We start from the raw sequence: 14,014 nt of genomic DNA on the forward strand, positions 1-14,014 counted from the left end.
GCAGCGGGGGGCCGCCTCCTTCGGCTCCTCCACCGCCTCGGCCGCCTTGGAGCTCAGCAACCGCCTGGTGCAGGCCATCCAGGTGGGGAGTTGGGGGAGTGGGGCGGGACCTCTGGTGCCCTCGGCTCGCTGCCTCTGGCCCCCTCCTCACGGCTGGGGTCGGTGGGTGACTGCACACACTCCGGGACCCCATGTCCTGAGCTCCAGCGCCTCTTGGGGGGTGGGGTTGAAGAGGTGGCGTGGTGGGAGGGGGGTCCTGTGCGTTGGCTGGGTGCCCCTGCAGGTGGGGGTGGGGAGGAAGAGCATGGTACATTCTGGGACCTGTACACTCGGGAGGCGGGCATGCAGGTATACCACAGAAGAGGTGGGGGGTGGAATGGGCAGGGGACAGAGGCCCCCTGAAGTAAAGCTGGGGTGCACAAGGAGCCTGACCTGGGTGGGTGGTCGAGGGCCCAGGTCTCTGCTGGAGCCAGTGAGGAGCGGGCTGGGGTGGCCATGGGCTCAGGCTCAGGCAAGCTGCCTGCCGTGGGGACCTGCATGCGGGGACAAGGATGGGGTGCTTGCTTAGAGGGTGAGGGGGTGGGGGGTGGGTTGTTCTGGGCCTGTTCTCACCCCCTCTACCCCCTGCAAAGGCAATGCTGGGAGTCCTCATGGGGCAGAAATCCGGGCCTGAGGGGGTGGGTGTGGGGAGTGGAGGCCGAGCAGGGATGGCAGAGCTGTGGACACCCCTGCATGGAGCTGAGACCGACTGACTCCTCTTCTGCCCCCAGGCCACAGCGGAGACGGTATATGACATCCTGTCCCCCGCCGTGCCCGTCTCCCGCTCCCTGCAGGACAAGCGCTCCTCCTCCAGAAGACGCAGGGGCCAGCAGCCCGCCGACCTCCGAGAGGGGGTGGCCAAGGCCTACGACACGGTTCGAGAGGTGAGGAGCCTGCCCCCCAGCCTTCGCCTGCCAGCCTCCCCTACGCCCCTTCCCCGCCCCGCTTCTCCGCCTCGGACCCGGCACTGACCCCTGACTTCCCACAGGGCATCCTGGACACGGCTCAGACCATCTGTGACGTCGCGTCCCGGGGCCACGAGCAGAAGGGGCTGACGGGCGCCGTGGGCGGCGTGATCCGCCAGCTGCCCCCCACCGTAGTGAAACCACTCATCCTGGCCACCGAGGCCACGTCCAACCTGCTGGGGGGCATGAGGAACCAGATCCTCCCGGACGCCCACAAGGACCACACGCTCAAGTGGCGCTCCGAGGACGCACAGGACTGAGCGCCAGGCCCCAGCGGCCTCTGCCTGCCACCCCCGGGGAGCCACCAGCCCTGCCCCTCGGGGCTGCTGCCAGGACACCCGCCTCCCCGCCTTGGGGCCCCGGCCCTATCTCTGCACTTTTCTTTGGGATGTGGGGAGCAAGGACACAGCCCTCACCCTCACCTCGGACCTCGGACCCTGACTCCCCTGCACAGCCAAGCATCGTTCTGTGACTTCGGGGGGAGGTCGGGGACGGACACCGTGGGGTTCGGTCCTCCCCGCGGGGTGGGTCACCGTGTCTGCATGAAGTGGAATAAACTGTGCCCACTGCCAGCCCCCTTGTCCTGTGGGCCAGCCAGGCTTCTGCCTGCCCTTCTGCTGCCTGACCGCACTGCCTTCGCCTCACCACCAGGTGGCACCACACCTTCCCCATTCACCCAGCAGGGCTGCTAGGGAGCTGGGGCCCTGACCCTGTGCCAACCCTGCACTCCTTCCCCTGGCTGCCCAGGCCTCTGCACACCTTCTTGGGGTGCAGCTTCCCTGGCCCACATCCGATGTGGCAGGAGTCCGGGAGCTAGGGAGAGACTAATGCTTGGGGCTGGGCTGTGGGGTGCCCAGGAAAGCCCTAACCTTATAGCCATGGTCTTGGAAGGCCGAGCCTCTGCCCCGAGGCCCCAGCTCTGGGCCGCTGGCAGTGGGAAAGGCCTGTGCTGTCCTTGGGCTCTGCTCTTGGACAGAAATGATCAACTGAGGAGATACCCGTTGCTCACCCGCTCCCTTCCCTGCCTCTCCAGAAGCGCTGAGGTGGAGAGCGGATGGGGAAACTGAGGCTTGGGTTGAGATGCCCTGGAGTCAGAGGTGGACCCTGGCTTTCTCCATAACAGCCCCCTGGGAAGATCCCCTGCTCCCCTCATTCACTAAGTGAATGGTACAGGACCCCTCAGCTCCATGGGAGGTGTGTGTGTTTGGGGGGGTGGCTCCAGCGAGCCAAGGCTATGGAGTGACACCTGGTGGGGAGATGAGGCCCCCATGCTTCCTAGGCCCTGCCCCACCCATGGGCACAGTCCAGCCTTCTGCCCTTCGACCTCACTTACGAGGGGTATTGACCGTGGGGTAATCATTAACCGGCCCTCCAGGGCTGGGCCAGCTGCTCAAAAAGGCAGCCAGACCCCAGGCGGCCCACTTCCTCCTCGTGCCTGGGGCCAGCCAGTACCAGGTAAGAATCCCGGGTGCCACAGACCAGAGCCTGTCACGGCCCTTCTGAGGAAGGGGACACGAGCCAGGCCAGCCTCACTCTATCTGGGGGCCACAGAGCTAGGCTGCTGACAGGCCAGCAACTCCCCACCAGGCCTGGAAATAGACCCTAGACAGGTCAGGTCCTGGCTGAGGTGGGAGGGGCTGTAGGGTGGGGGGTCGTCACAGCTTGAGTAGCTTCTCCAGAAGTCAGGCATCCCCAGTCCCACCTGCCTGGTGCCACTATGGGAGATTGCCAGGACGCTGGGGCCCTGGGCCCTGCTCAGTGACCTTGGTTGGGAGGGGGTGGGGGCGGAGCCCTGCTGTGCTGCTCAGAGCATGAGTCCACGGCTGGGGGAGAGACAGCCAGGTCCACCCCCAGAGGCTCCATTCCCCTGATTTTTCCTTCTCCAGAAGTGCTGGGGTCTCCCACATGCCCGCCAGGCCTGTGACAGGGCAGAACCCAAGCTTCCTGTCCCAAGGATGAGGACTACCTGCCCCCCCATGCCGCTGGGCCAGTTGGCGACTTCTGGCCTCCCAAACCCTGATTTCCACAGGGAGACTGGGGGCGCTCGGAGAGGTTAAGCCACCTGCTGACGGTCACCCAGCTCCTGGGCCACCATGGCCCCCCGGATGAGTGTTTGCAGCCCCGGGGAGGAGCCCACTGGAGGTTGGCTGTCCTCGCAGCCTGGAGGCCCCTGTTCTCCCCACCCCTCTGCTCTGTGTTCCTGCTCTTCCTCTCATTCTGCCCCTGGCCCCTTCTCACCATCTTGTCCCCAAGGCTCCCTGAGAGGGGGTGGCGAACACATTTGGCTCTGAGGCCACACACCCATTGCTTGGCCACCCGGAGAGGTGTGGCCGGGGTGCGCTGCTTCTGTGGAGCCTTGGACACCCCATGGGGCGGTGCTGGGTTTAGGGTCACGATGCTCAGGCCATGGGGTGCGATTGCCCCCACCCCCACCAAAGGCTGACCCTGCTGGTCCTCCTGGCCGGAGGAGGCTGCAGCAGGAAGGGTGGGCAAAGGGCAGAGGGTGGAGCCCGACCCCAGAGCGGCTCTAGTTGGAAAAGAAAGAGGAAATGAGCGAGGGGCCCGCAGAGCCGGCAAAGGCTGCCGGGAGTTGTAAATCCCAGCTGCTCCCGACTTGATGGGCAGTTCAGGGTTGGGCCCAGACTTCGGCCTGCCCAGGAAGGCGTGTCTGGATCCGTATGGAGGGGGCCAATGGGCGTGGGCCCCAGGTGATAAAGTGCCTCAATAAAAGACCACAAGCCAAGACCAGGGGTGGGCATGGGGGAGGGGAGCAGGGCAGAGGCCGGGTGGGCAGGACCGAGCCTCTGATGGGTTCCCGTCCCCTGTAACAGCAACTCCATGTGGAGGTGCTCGCTGGTTCCAGTGGAGTTGCTGTTGCCTGGGGCGAGGGCCACGGCACACCGCACAGAGGAGGAGGAGGAGGGGAGGCAGGGAGTGGGGCTGCCGGCAGGCTGCCCAGACCGAGTGCACAAGTCTCTGACCTATGAATTGACAGCCAGTGCCTTGGGCTCCCCTCTGGCTGCCAATACCATAGGTCACAGGTATGTTTGCCTCCATGCCAGCCGCCGGGACCTGTGGGCACGGGGCCCCCCCAATGCCCTGCGGTCTCCTTCCCACCCTCCGCCCCCCTGCCCCCTTGAGACAGAGCTGCTGAGGGTGGGGGAACACGTCTAGGCTTTTCCATGCCCTTCCTCTGCGGAGCAGCCTTTTTGGCTCTAAGTGCCCTGGGAAGGGGAGTCGGGGGTGGGAGGGGAGACCCCCCAGGTGTCCGGGGTTCCTGGAGCACTGGAATCCTGTGTTGGCTGTTCCTGCTGGTGTTCCTGCCCCCAACCCAGCGGGGGCTCAGGATGGACTCGCTAAGTGGGTGCTGAAGGCTCCCCTGGTACCCAAGGCAGGGGCCATCAACATTCTGAGACTGAGGGGCCCAGGTTTACGTAGGACTCCCCAGACGAAAGGGTCCCTAGAGCCAGCCTCACCTTCTGCTCACTTTGGTCCAGATCTGGGGTTGTAGCCCCTCCCCCCAAGGCCCCCTGAGGCTGGGGTGGCCTCGAGGATAAGACTTGGGGCCCCACCTCCCTCCAGCCTTCTTCAGAAGCCTGGCTGGTTTTTGGCTTCCGAGCAGTGGGTTTCGGGGGGGGGCGACATCCATCTGAATAAAGACAGCCACAATGGAAGAACATCCAAACTGCTTACTGATAGAATCTGCCCATGAGGCCTCCCTGGGCCCTTCAGCACCCACGCACATCCCTTCGAGTTCTCCCGACACCCAGCAAGGCCGTGTCTCTGCGTGGAGCCGGCTCAGAGAGGGTGAGCTTCTTGCTAAAGTCACACAGCAAGTGGGGCCCATCTCCCTCTGAGGAATCCTTGGGGGCTCAGCTCTCTGCAAGGGCACCTATGATGCCGGCCTGGCCCCTGGGCTGTTCCCTGCCCCCACCTCTGCTGAGGCCCAGCTCAGGTGCACTCCATGACCTGCTCCCCACAAATACCCCCTCTGGGGCTGGCTCCGCTGGCCTCTCCCTCTTCCTAATCTCATTCCTGCAGCTCTCTGAGCCCTGGGAGCTTATCTTCTCCTCGGGCGGGGCCCAGCCGCCCTCAGAGCAAAGTCCATGCTCCTTGCCAAGCATAGTAGGAGTTGAAGACGCGCAGGTCGGAGGGCAGGGCCCGGCCCTCTGCCAGGCTGCAGGCACAGAGCGCTGGCTCTGAGCGGGAGAGGGGCCATCGCCCCTCCCCATTCCCACCTGGGTCTCTCTCTCCCTCGGTCTCTGGCAGTGGAGGCACCCTGGGGGGCTAGCAGATTGCATAGGCCTTGTTAACCGCAACGTCAGCGGTTCAAGCCCACCAGCTGCCCCCAAGCGAGAAATGTGGCAACCGGCTCCTGTGAAGACTACCTTCTCCCTCGTCTCTGTGAGCCCACACTGACACCACAGTGCATGACCCTGTCCCCTCTCGCCTAGCTCTTGAGGTTTTCTGAACCCAAGTCCAGCTCCATCCACTCTGGGTCTGGTCCACCCTGCCCTCAGGACACCTGCCCCATTACTAGTCTCAGCTCCCTCCCTTCCCAACTTGGTTAGAACCCTACACACACACACATACACACACACACACACACAGAGCTAACATCTGGCTCTCCCGTCTGCCTGGGAGCCCTGGTATGAAGAAGTAAGTAGGTGCTCAGTAAATTCGAGATGGAGGACGGACTGCAGGCACCTGGGAGGGTGCTGAGGCCAGCTGGGGCACCGCATGGACCACCAGGCCCGTGCCTGCAGGCAAGAGACCCTCCAGGGACTGGGGAGCAGGCGAGGTCACCTTCATCCTCACCACCACCCTCCTCACTCACACTGGAAACCATCCTGACGCCAGCCCCGGCTCCCAGGAAGATGGACGTGAGCTCATCTGTGGACACGAGGACCAGGAATCGGCAGGGTGCACACACTAAAAGGGTGTGGGAATGCCAGGGGTGCTCCCCTCCCCCAAGCATGGGCGATGGTGGGCCCCGGGACAAGCGCCACTCCCCGCGGCGTCCACCAGGAGGCGCTCCGGCCGGCTGCTCTCGAGCCGCGTGGACACTGACCAGTGGCCGCACCGCTCTGCGCACCTGCCTCCCCGGCCCTGCACGCCGCCCGGAGGGAGCTGTGCCTCTCCCCTCTCCGACAAGCCGGCACCCGCCTGCACTGCCAACGCGCCAAGGGGGGGCTCCCGGAAGGACGGTCAGCTGTCTGGTGCACAGCACGCGTGATTTCTGGGAGGGGGCTGCTGGGCCACGTGGTTCCTGCAGGAGGGACGCCTCTTGGGTTTGGGTTTTGATAGGTACCAGCTTTCTTGCACGTTCCTGAATACGATGAACACTCGGATGTGCTTGGTTTGGATTCACACGTGGACACACACACACACACATTGCTGGAGGAGTCCAGGAGGCACCGCCGGCTAACCAAAGGTTCGGTGGTGCAAACCCATCCCCTGGGGTCTGCGGGAGAAAGATGTGGCGTCGCCCCTTTAAGTCCAGAGCACCCCCCACCCCTGGCACTGTCTGTGGGCTCTGACTGAACTGGCTCCGCCAGCCTTGCCCCCTCAACCCAGAATGTTTGACATGTATCTCCGAAAGAAAATGATAGGTCTTTCTCAACCGCGGATGGACCGCACCGGGGCCTGCCGGGGTGATGCAATCCTGTTTGCTCTCTAAGCCACCGCCAGCTCGCCAATGTCACTGGCTGTCCCAGCGGACCAGGATCTTCCCCCGCAGCTGGCTGTCTCCCCAGCCTCCAGCCAGCCCCACTTGATCTCCAGACTTGGATGAGCTTGACCAGTAGGGGCCAGAGGTCTGTTAGGATATCTCCGGTCTTTTCACTGGGGGCTTCTCCTCCTCCCAGAAGAATGCCAAACATGTCCATCCGGTGACGTTCGGACAATGTAGTCAAGTGAGGAGCCCAGCCCTTGGCCCCGATGGTGGCCACGGTGAATGTTTGCCTGTCACGGTTCCACTAGATGGCCTCGGGGGTGGATGCACTCTGCGTCCATCAGCCCACCCAGACCCGGGAGGTCACTTCCAGCATCCACATGATAGAGCTGGTGACAGTCCGTGTGCAACTTGCAGACAGTGGCCGGAAAGGCGTGCAGCCTACACAATGTTACCAACCCCCAAACAGCCCACCGCTGTCAAATCAGTGCCAACTCATGGCCACCTTACAGGGCAGAGAAAGAACGGGCCCAGAGGGTGCCCATGGTTGTGATCTTTTGGAAGCAGTCTGCTGCATCTTTCTCCCATCCTGATGCCACACTGTCTTGTGTGTGTGTGTGTGTGTGTAGCAGTCTTCAACCTCATCGCCAGAATTTTTTTTTATTTTTTAGATAGAAGACCAAGTTTGCATTGAATGCTGTTAACCTTTTCAATGTGCACAGTGAAGCTTCTAAACTGAAACACTTAATTTTATTCCTCAGAGTGGACATTTCCTGCCGCTATCACAATGGGCATATCTGAAGATGACAGACGCATCTTTTTCACTTCATGCTGCGACGCACACATGCTGACAATACAGACTCACATAGAGCTGGCCTGTCATTTACGTCCAAAGGATGTCGCAATTGCGACACGGAGCACGCTGTATCAGCATTTCTATTTTTGAGATCATTTTGCTGGGGGCTCTGACAGCTCTCATCACAATCCATCCATCCACCCATTGTGTCAAGCACATGTGTACATATGTTGCCACCATCATTTTCTTTCTCCTTGAGCCGTTGGTATCAGCTCATTTCCCCATCTCTCCCACCCTCCCTCCCTCATGAACCCTTGAAAATTTATAAATTATTATTTTTTCATGTCTTGCGCCGACCGCTGTCTCCCTTCACCCACTTTTCTGTTGTCCTTCCCCCTGGGAGGGGGTTATAGGTTGATCATTGTGATTGGTTTCCCCCTTTCTCCCCCACCTTCCCCTGACCCTCCTGGTATCACGACTCATTATTGGTCCGGAGGGGTTTATCTGTCCTGGATTCCCTGTGTTTTCCAGCTCTAATCTGTACCAGTGTGCTTCCTCTGGTCTAGCCGGATTTGTAAGGTAGAATTGGGGTCATGATAGTGGTATCAGGGCGGGGCAGGGGTGTCGAAGCATTAAAGAACTAGAGGAAAGTTGTCTGTTTCATCGTTGCTACCCTGCACCCTGACTGGCTCATTTCCTCCCCGTGACCCTCCTGTAAGGGCATGTCCAGTTACCTACAGATGGGCTCTGCACTCCCCCTCATTCACATTGATATGATTTTTTGTTTTGGCTCTTTGATGCCTGACTGTGTTGGTCTATTGGTGGTTTTGACCTGCTGACCTGTGGATCGCAGCCCCACAGGTAATTACTAGGGCTCCTTTCCTGACCACATGGACCGAACCCCTTCATATTCAAACCTAGCAACAGTGTTTCAACCCCTCTCCTGCGTGTGTCTCTCTCTGATTCCCTCTTCTCCAAGGAAGGAAGAAATAATGCTCTACTATTAAAGGACTCACGTGATGAGGCCAGGCCTATCAGGTAATCTCCCGATTTGAAGACAACTCTGCTGTAGGATATATCTTACCGTTTTGCCAACGTCTGAGGTTCGTTGCGACTCTTTGCTGCCGTTCCCCCTTTCCTCCCAGTTTGAGTCTGTCCCGTCGGCCCCTGAAGGTCCCGGAAGCTTGGCTCCATTAAGGTCTCCTCTTTCCCAGCCCTATTTTGAGGGTCTAACACCTGAGGGGTTCATCTCCTGGCACTGCATCAAACAGTGTTCCGCAGCTAGCGGTGAGGAATTCTGTGGCCAATCCCCTGGAAGTGGACTGCCCAATCCTGTGTGCCAGTCCTAGTCTGGAAGCACCGCGTAACCCGTCTCCCGTGTGTGGCCCTGCTGGGATTAAAAACACCAGTGAGGTGGCTTCAAGCCTCGTGGAGACATTCGAATCACTACAATGCCAATGAAACCGTGCTCAGCATTTTCTCCGAGGCACGAGAGAGCGGAAACGGCTGGTACCAGTCAGTCACAGGCTGACTAATGTAGGAACCAGACATCCAAGCAGATTGGTGTCCCATTCTTCATCAGACAGATCTGTCCGTGATAGGATGATGCCTGTAGACTTGTAAGGAAGGCCGGTTCATGGTACTATGATTCCAGTTCATGCACCAAGTGCCTATGCCGGTGATCGAGACATTGAAGAATCCTGTCAACGTACTCAGGCTGAAATTGATCAAGCATGCAATCAAGATGCATTGATTATCAGGAGTGACGGGCATGGGAACGTTGGAAATAAAGAGGAAGGATGAGTGGTTGGGAAATCCAACTTTGGTGATGGAAATCATGCTAGGGATCTGTGTTAGGCAGGGTTCTCGAGAGAAATAAAACCAGAACGCTAATAATTATATAGAGATCTAGATTATATAAATATATCTAGATAGATCACATAAGAAACAGACAGTTCATTAATCTATAAAGCAGTACACATGGCTCAGTGCAACTCACTCCCGTGAGACAGCTGTGAGACACTGGCAGTCCTTCAAGTCGTGGGGACCACCGGGTAGTCCTCTGTAGAGCAATTCAGGCTATCTGGCCACAGGCAGCAAACAGCAAGGCAGGTCACCAACAGTCAGCCAGATGACAGGGTCCGACAGTCCCCAGCTCAAGAGATGTAAGTTCCAATGGAGTGGCGAAGCAGGTCTTGAAGGAACCTCAAATTACAGCGACACCGTCCACGGGTTAGGTGTCCCACGGGTAGTGTAGCTTGCAAATGGAGGCACAGAACAGGCAAGGCAACCGCACACTGGTCTGATGGTCAAAGAGCAAGAGACAAGAAAGGCGAGCCTCGCCGAGCCATTTATCTCTCCGCCCTTCAGTTAATCCCACACGTGTTTATCGGCCAGGCTGGCACAATAAACGTTAACTATCTCAGGATCTCACGACAGAATTTTGCAAAACGAACAACTTTGTTGAAGTCCTATTTTGTTTCCTTTTGTTTGTTTGAAGCCAGCTGTGTGTCATGGAGGAATCTAAGTCAGTTTTGGCTTTACTTTTCCTCTTTTATAACCGCTCAGACGAGGATTGAGGTCAGATGGGTAAGGAATTTGGAGGATTTCTAAGGCTGTGACCTCTCTCAAAAAAAAAAAAAAGAATCATTTTTATTATTGCCCCCCGGCCGGGTCTGAAGTGTTCATCGGGCGGCTGCCCCAGGACGCGTCCAAGCACCAGCTGATCCCACTGTTCCAGCGCCTGGGCCTCCTATCCGAGTTTCGCCTGATGACCTTCAGCGGTCTGAACCGCGGCCCACAGCTTCGCGCATGCCCACTACAGCTCGCGGAGCGGGGCAGGGGCCGCCATTGTCACGCTGCACAACCACCTGCTGCGGCCCCCCTGCCCCCTGCTCGCGTGCCGCAGCACCTGGAAGTGCGAGCTGGGCGTGGACGGGCTGTCTGAGCCACCGCGTGCTAATGCTCGCGCTGCAGCCTCTGAGTGCCCAGCCAGGGGTCGGGCTCACGCAGACCACACTGCTCAAGTTCAGCTCGCACCTGTGCAGCTGCCATGGCCAAAAAGGACAGTCATGCCTCTGTGGAGAGCAGGTAACGGTGGAGTGGCTCAAGCCAGACACGAAGCAGAGGCTCCGCCAGCTCTCAGGCCCCTCACTGCAGTGTCTACAGCCAGAGGGGAGCCCGCTGGCCTTGGCCAAGGACAAGCCAGGGCCTCCTCACCAAGTGCTTGGGCATCGGCCCTGCTGGCTGGCACCGTTTTTGGTACCAGGTGGTGATCCCAGGGCATGCAGTGCCCTTCAGAGGCCTCATTCGGGTTGTGTTGGCCCAAAATGGGCAAGATGGGCACCAGGTGGCCAAGGAAGCCGTGTCCGCAAGGCTGCTGGAGGCACTGAGTGAGTCCAGGGCCGGCCTTCTGGCCTCTGCTGAGGCAGGTACCATGTTTAAGCAGTGACCCATCCTTTCTCCTCTCCACAGGCAGTCTGTCAGTCCTCAGCCCAGCAGGCCTGGGTGGCTACCAGCAAAGCCCAAAGGAGGGAGGGGTACAGGCCTTGCCCCAGGCTTGGTGCATATTCTCTGCTGGGGCAGAGCCCCATCGTACCTGTGGGAAGGTGAGCAGCTCAAGTTTAGCTAAATTATGGTGAGAGACCTGGCCCTCCTCCCATCAAGGGTTTAACCTGACTTCTGAGCTCTCTTAGCAGTCCTGCGTAACACACACTCTTCCTCCCTCTCCCCAGCAGCGTAGCATGGATCGTTAACATTTTCTCAATCTGTCACTTTGGTTTATTTTTATTTAGGGGCTGGTTGAGCCAAAGGATCCAAAACCTGGCTACTTCCCCTACTGCCTGGCGTTCTGATTTTGGTTTATGTACCTTCTAAGGTTTTCTGTGCAGGTTGTATTTCTGTTAAGCCCCTGGTTGGTGTTTCTTGTGTCTGTGCTGTCTGGCCCAGGCTGAATGCTTGTCTTCCTCACAATGATAGAGTGAGCAACTCGTCCCTCCACAGCACGGTCCTGAGCCCTGAGCCCCTGCACCTTCCTAAGTTACAGAATAAAACAGAACAATCTTTTTTTAAAAAATCGAGTGTCTGTGGGTGTTTGGTTGTGTTTCTGCGTTCACTGTGCTAATCTATTCCGGTCCCAGTACCAAGCTCTATAATAGGTTTTGAAATACGGGAGTAAAAAGCCTCTTTTTGTTCTGTTTTAATCGTTTTATTGGGGGCTCTTACAGCTCTTATAACAGTCCATACATCACATCAAGCACATTTGTATATATGCTGCCATCATCCTTTTTAAAATCATTTTATTGGGAGCTCGTACAACTCATCACAATCCATACATCCATCCATTGTGTCAAGCACATACGTACATTTCTTGCCATCATCATTCTCAAAACATTTGCTTTCTACTTAAGCCCTTGGGATCAGCTCCTCAGTTTTAACCCTCCCTCCCCACCAACCCCTCCTTTATGGACCCTTGATAATTTATAAATTATTATTATTTTGTTAGGTCTTACACTGTCCGATGTCTCCCTTCACCCACTTTTCTGTTGTCCGTCCCCCAGGGAGGGGGTTATATGTAGATCCTTGTAATCGATTTTCCCTTTCCAACCCACCTTCCCTCCACCCTTCTGGTATCGCCATTCTCACCACTGATCCTGAAGGGATCATCCATCCTGGATTCCCTGTGTTTTCAGTTCCTATCTATACCAACGTACATCCTTTGGTCTAGCTGAATTTGTAAGGTAGAACTGGGATCATGATAGTGTCGGGGGAGGAAGCATTTAGGAACTAGAGGAAAGTTGTATGTTTCATCGTTGCTACACTGCACCCTGACTGGCTTGTCTCCTCCCTGCAACCCTTCTGTAAGGGGATGTCCAGCTGCCTATAGTTGGGCTTTGAGTCCCCAATCTGCACTCCCCATCATTCACAATGATATGATTTATGTTCTCTGATGCCTGATACCTGATCCCTTGGACACCGTGATCGCACAGGCTGGTGCGCTTCTTCCACATGGGCTTTGTTGCTTCTCAGCTTGTTTACCACCACCATCCTTTTCAAGGACTCCTATTTTATGCTTGTTTTCAATGGTTTTGTTTGTTCTGGGTTCTTTCTTTTCCATATAAGGTTGGCGATTAGTTTTTCTATTTCTTTGAAGCATTGTCCTAGGACTTGGATTAGCATTGCGTTGAATTTGTAGGATTTGGGGGGCTATTGATGTATTCACCACATTAGTCTTCACATCCATGAGCGTGGGGCATTTCCCACTTGTGTACATCCCTTTTGGTTTCCTATGGGGATGTTTAGCAGTTTTCTTTGTATGAGTCCTTTGTCTCTCTGGGAAGCTTTACTCCCCAGTGTTTTGTTTTTGGGGTTGTTACTGTGAATCAGTGTTCTTGTAATCTCCTTTTGGGGTTTCTCTTCTGTAATATGCAAGAATCCAGTGGGTTTTTCTATGTTGATCTTATAGCCTGCTCTGTTGGCAAACTTTTCAATTAGTTCCAGCAATTTTTAAATGGAAGCTTTGGGGTTTTCCATTTATAGGATTGCGTCATCTGCAAATAAAGAAAGTTTTTATTTTTCTGTGCCAATTTAGATGTCTTTAAGATCTTTTTGATGTCTTATAACTCTGGCAAAGACTTACAGGACTACTCAAAAAAGAGGGGTGAAAAAGAGCACCTTTGTTGGGTTCCCATTTAGAGGAGGACTGTTTACAACTTCTCTCCACTAAGTGAGATGCTAACCATTGGTTTTGCACATATGACCTTCATGATGGTGAGGAATTTACCTTATAATTCCCATGTTATTAAATGTTTTTTTAATCAAGAATGATGTTGAAAAATGTAAGATATGGAGATAATAATTTTTAAAATGATGTTGAATTTTACCAAATGCCTTTCTTCATTCGTTGATAGAATCGGTTTTTTCCCTTTGTTTTGTCATACGGTAGATTGCATTGATTGTTTATCTAATATTGAATCATCTCGCATACCTATATGAATCCCACTGGATCATTTTTTTTTTTTAATGTTTTGTTGAATTCTGTTGAAAATGTTGGTGTCTGTGTTCACAAGGAACCTTGGTCTATACTTTTCAGGTTTAGGGTCAGGCGTATATACTGGCGTCCAGAATGAGTCTGGTAGTGTATTCATCTTTCCTATATGCTGAAGTAGTTTACGTAGGGTCGGAGTTAGGCAAGTTCTGTTGTGAAGCCCCATACACAGTGACTATCCACGGGGACCTCATCAGGGGAGAGACCCAGGAATCAAAGGGACTGCATGTGTTGAGGGAGGAAGAAGATGCCCGAGAATGTCCACCCAATCAAGATCAACGGGGGACAGTGGCACAGACCCTCAAGTGCTCTCGTGCGAGTTTCGGTAGAAGCTGGAGAAAATGCAAGAAGTCTATGAGATCCTACACCGCCCTGAGCGTTCGCCGCCTGCATTCGAAGACCATCTCAAGAACGGACTGGAGGCATTCAACGCTAGCGACCAAGCAGGACCGGCGGTGACGTCGTCAGGAACTTGGAGAGAACAGGTCATGAGA

At 56.2% G+C, this 14,014-nt stretch overlaps 1 protein-coding gene and 1 pseudogene across 1 annotated transcript in view; both read left to right on the forward strand.

Annotated features, from left to right (window-relative positions):
- ATG2A (autophagy related 2A) overlaps positions 1–1,576 on the forward strand; it is a 17,113-nt gene extending 15,537 nt beyond the window's left edge. Inside the window, exons 35-37 of the mRNA XM_045297176.1 lie at positions 5–82; positions 771–923; positions 1,028–1,576. Coding sequence (XP_045153111.1) covers positions 5–82; positions 771–923; positions 1,028–1,264 — 468 coding nt within the window. The 3' untranslated portion in view covers positions 1,265–1,576. The remainder of the gene's footprint in view (positions 1–4; positions 83–770; positions 924–1,027) is intronic.
- Positions 1,577–1,882: 306 nt separating this feature from the next.
- Positions 1,883–10,925, forward strand: LOC101655074 (annotated as a pseudogene).
- Positions 10,926–14,014: the final 3,089 nt, after the last annotated feature.

This window comes from Echinops telfairi, unplaced genomic scaffold (assembly GCF_000313985.2).
Source record: "Echinops telfairi isolate 266 unplaced genomic scaffold, ASM31398v2 ScPeMD7_7417;HRSCAF=8455, whole genome shotgun sequence".
NCBI classification, from domain to species: Eukaryota; Metazoa; Chordata; class Mammalia; order Afrosoricida; family Tenrecidae; genus Echinops; species Echinops telfairi.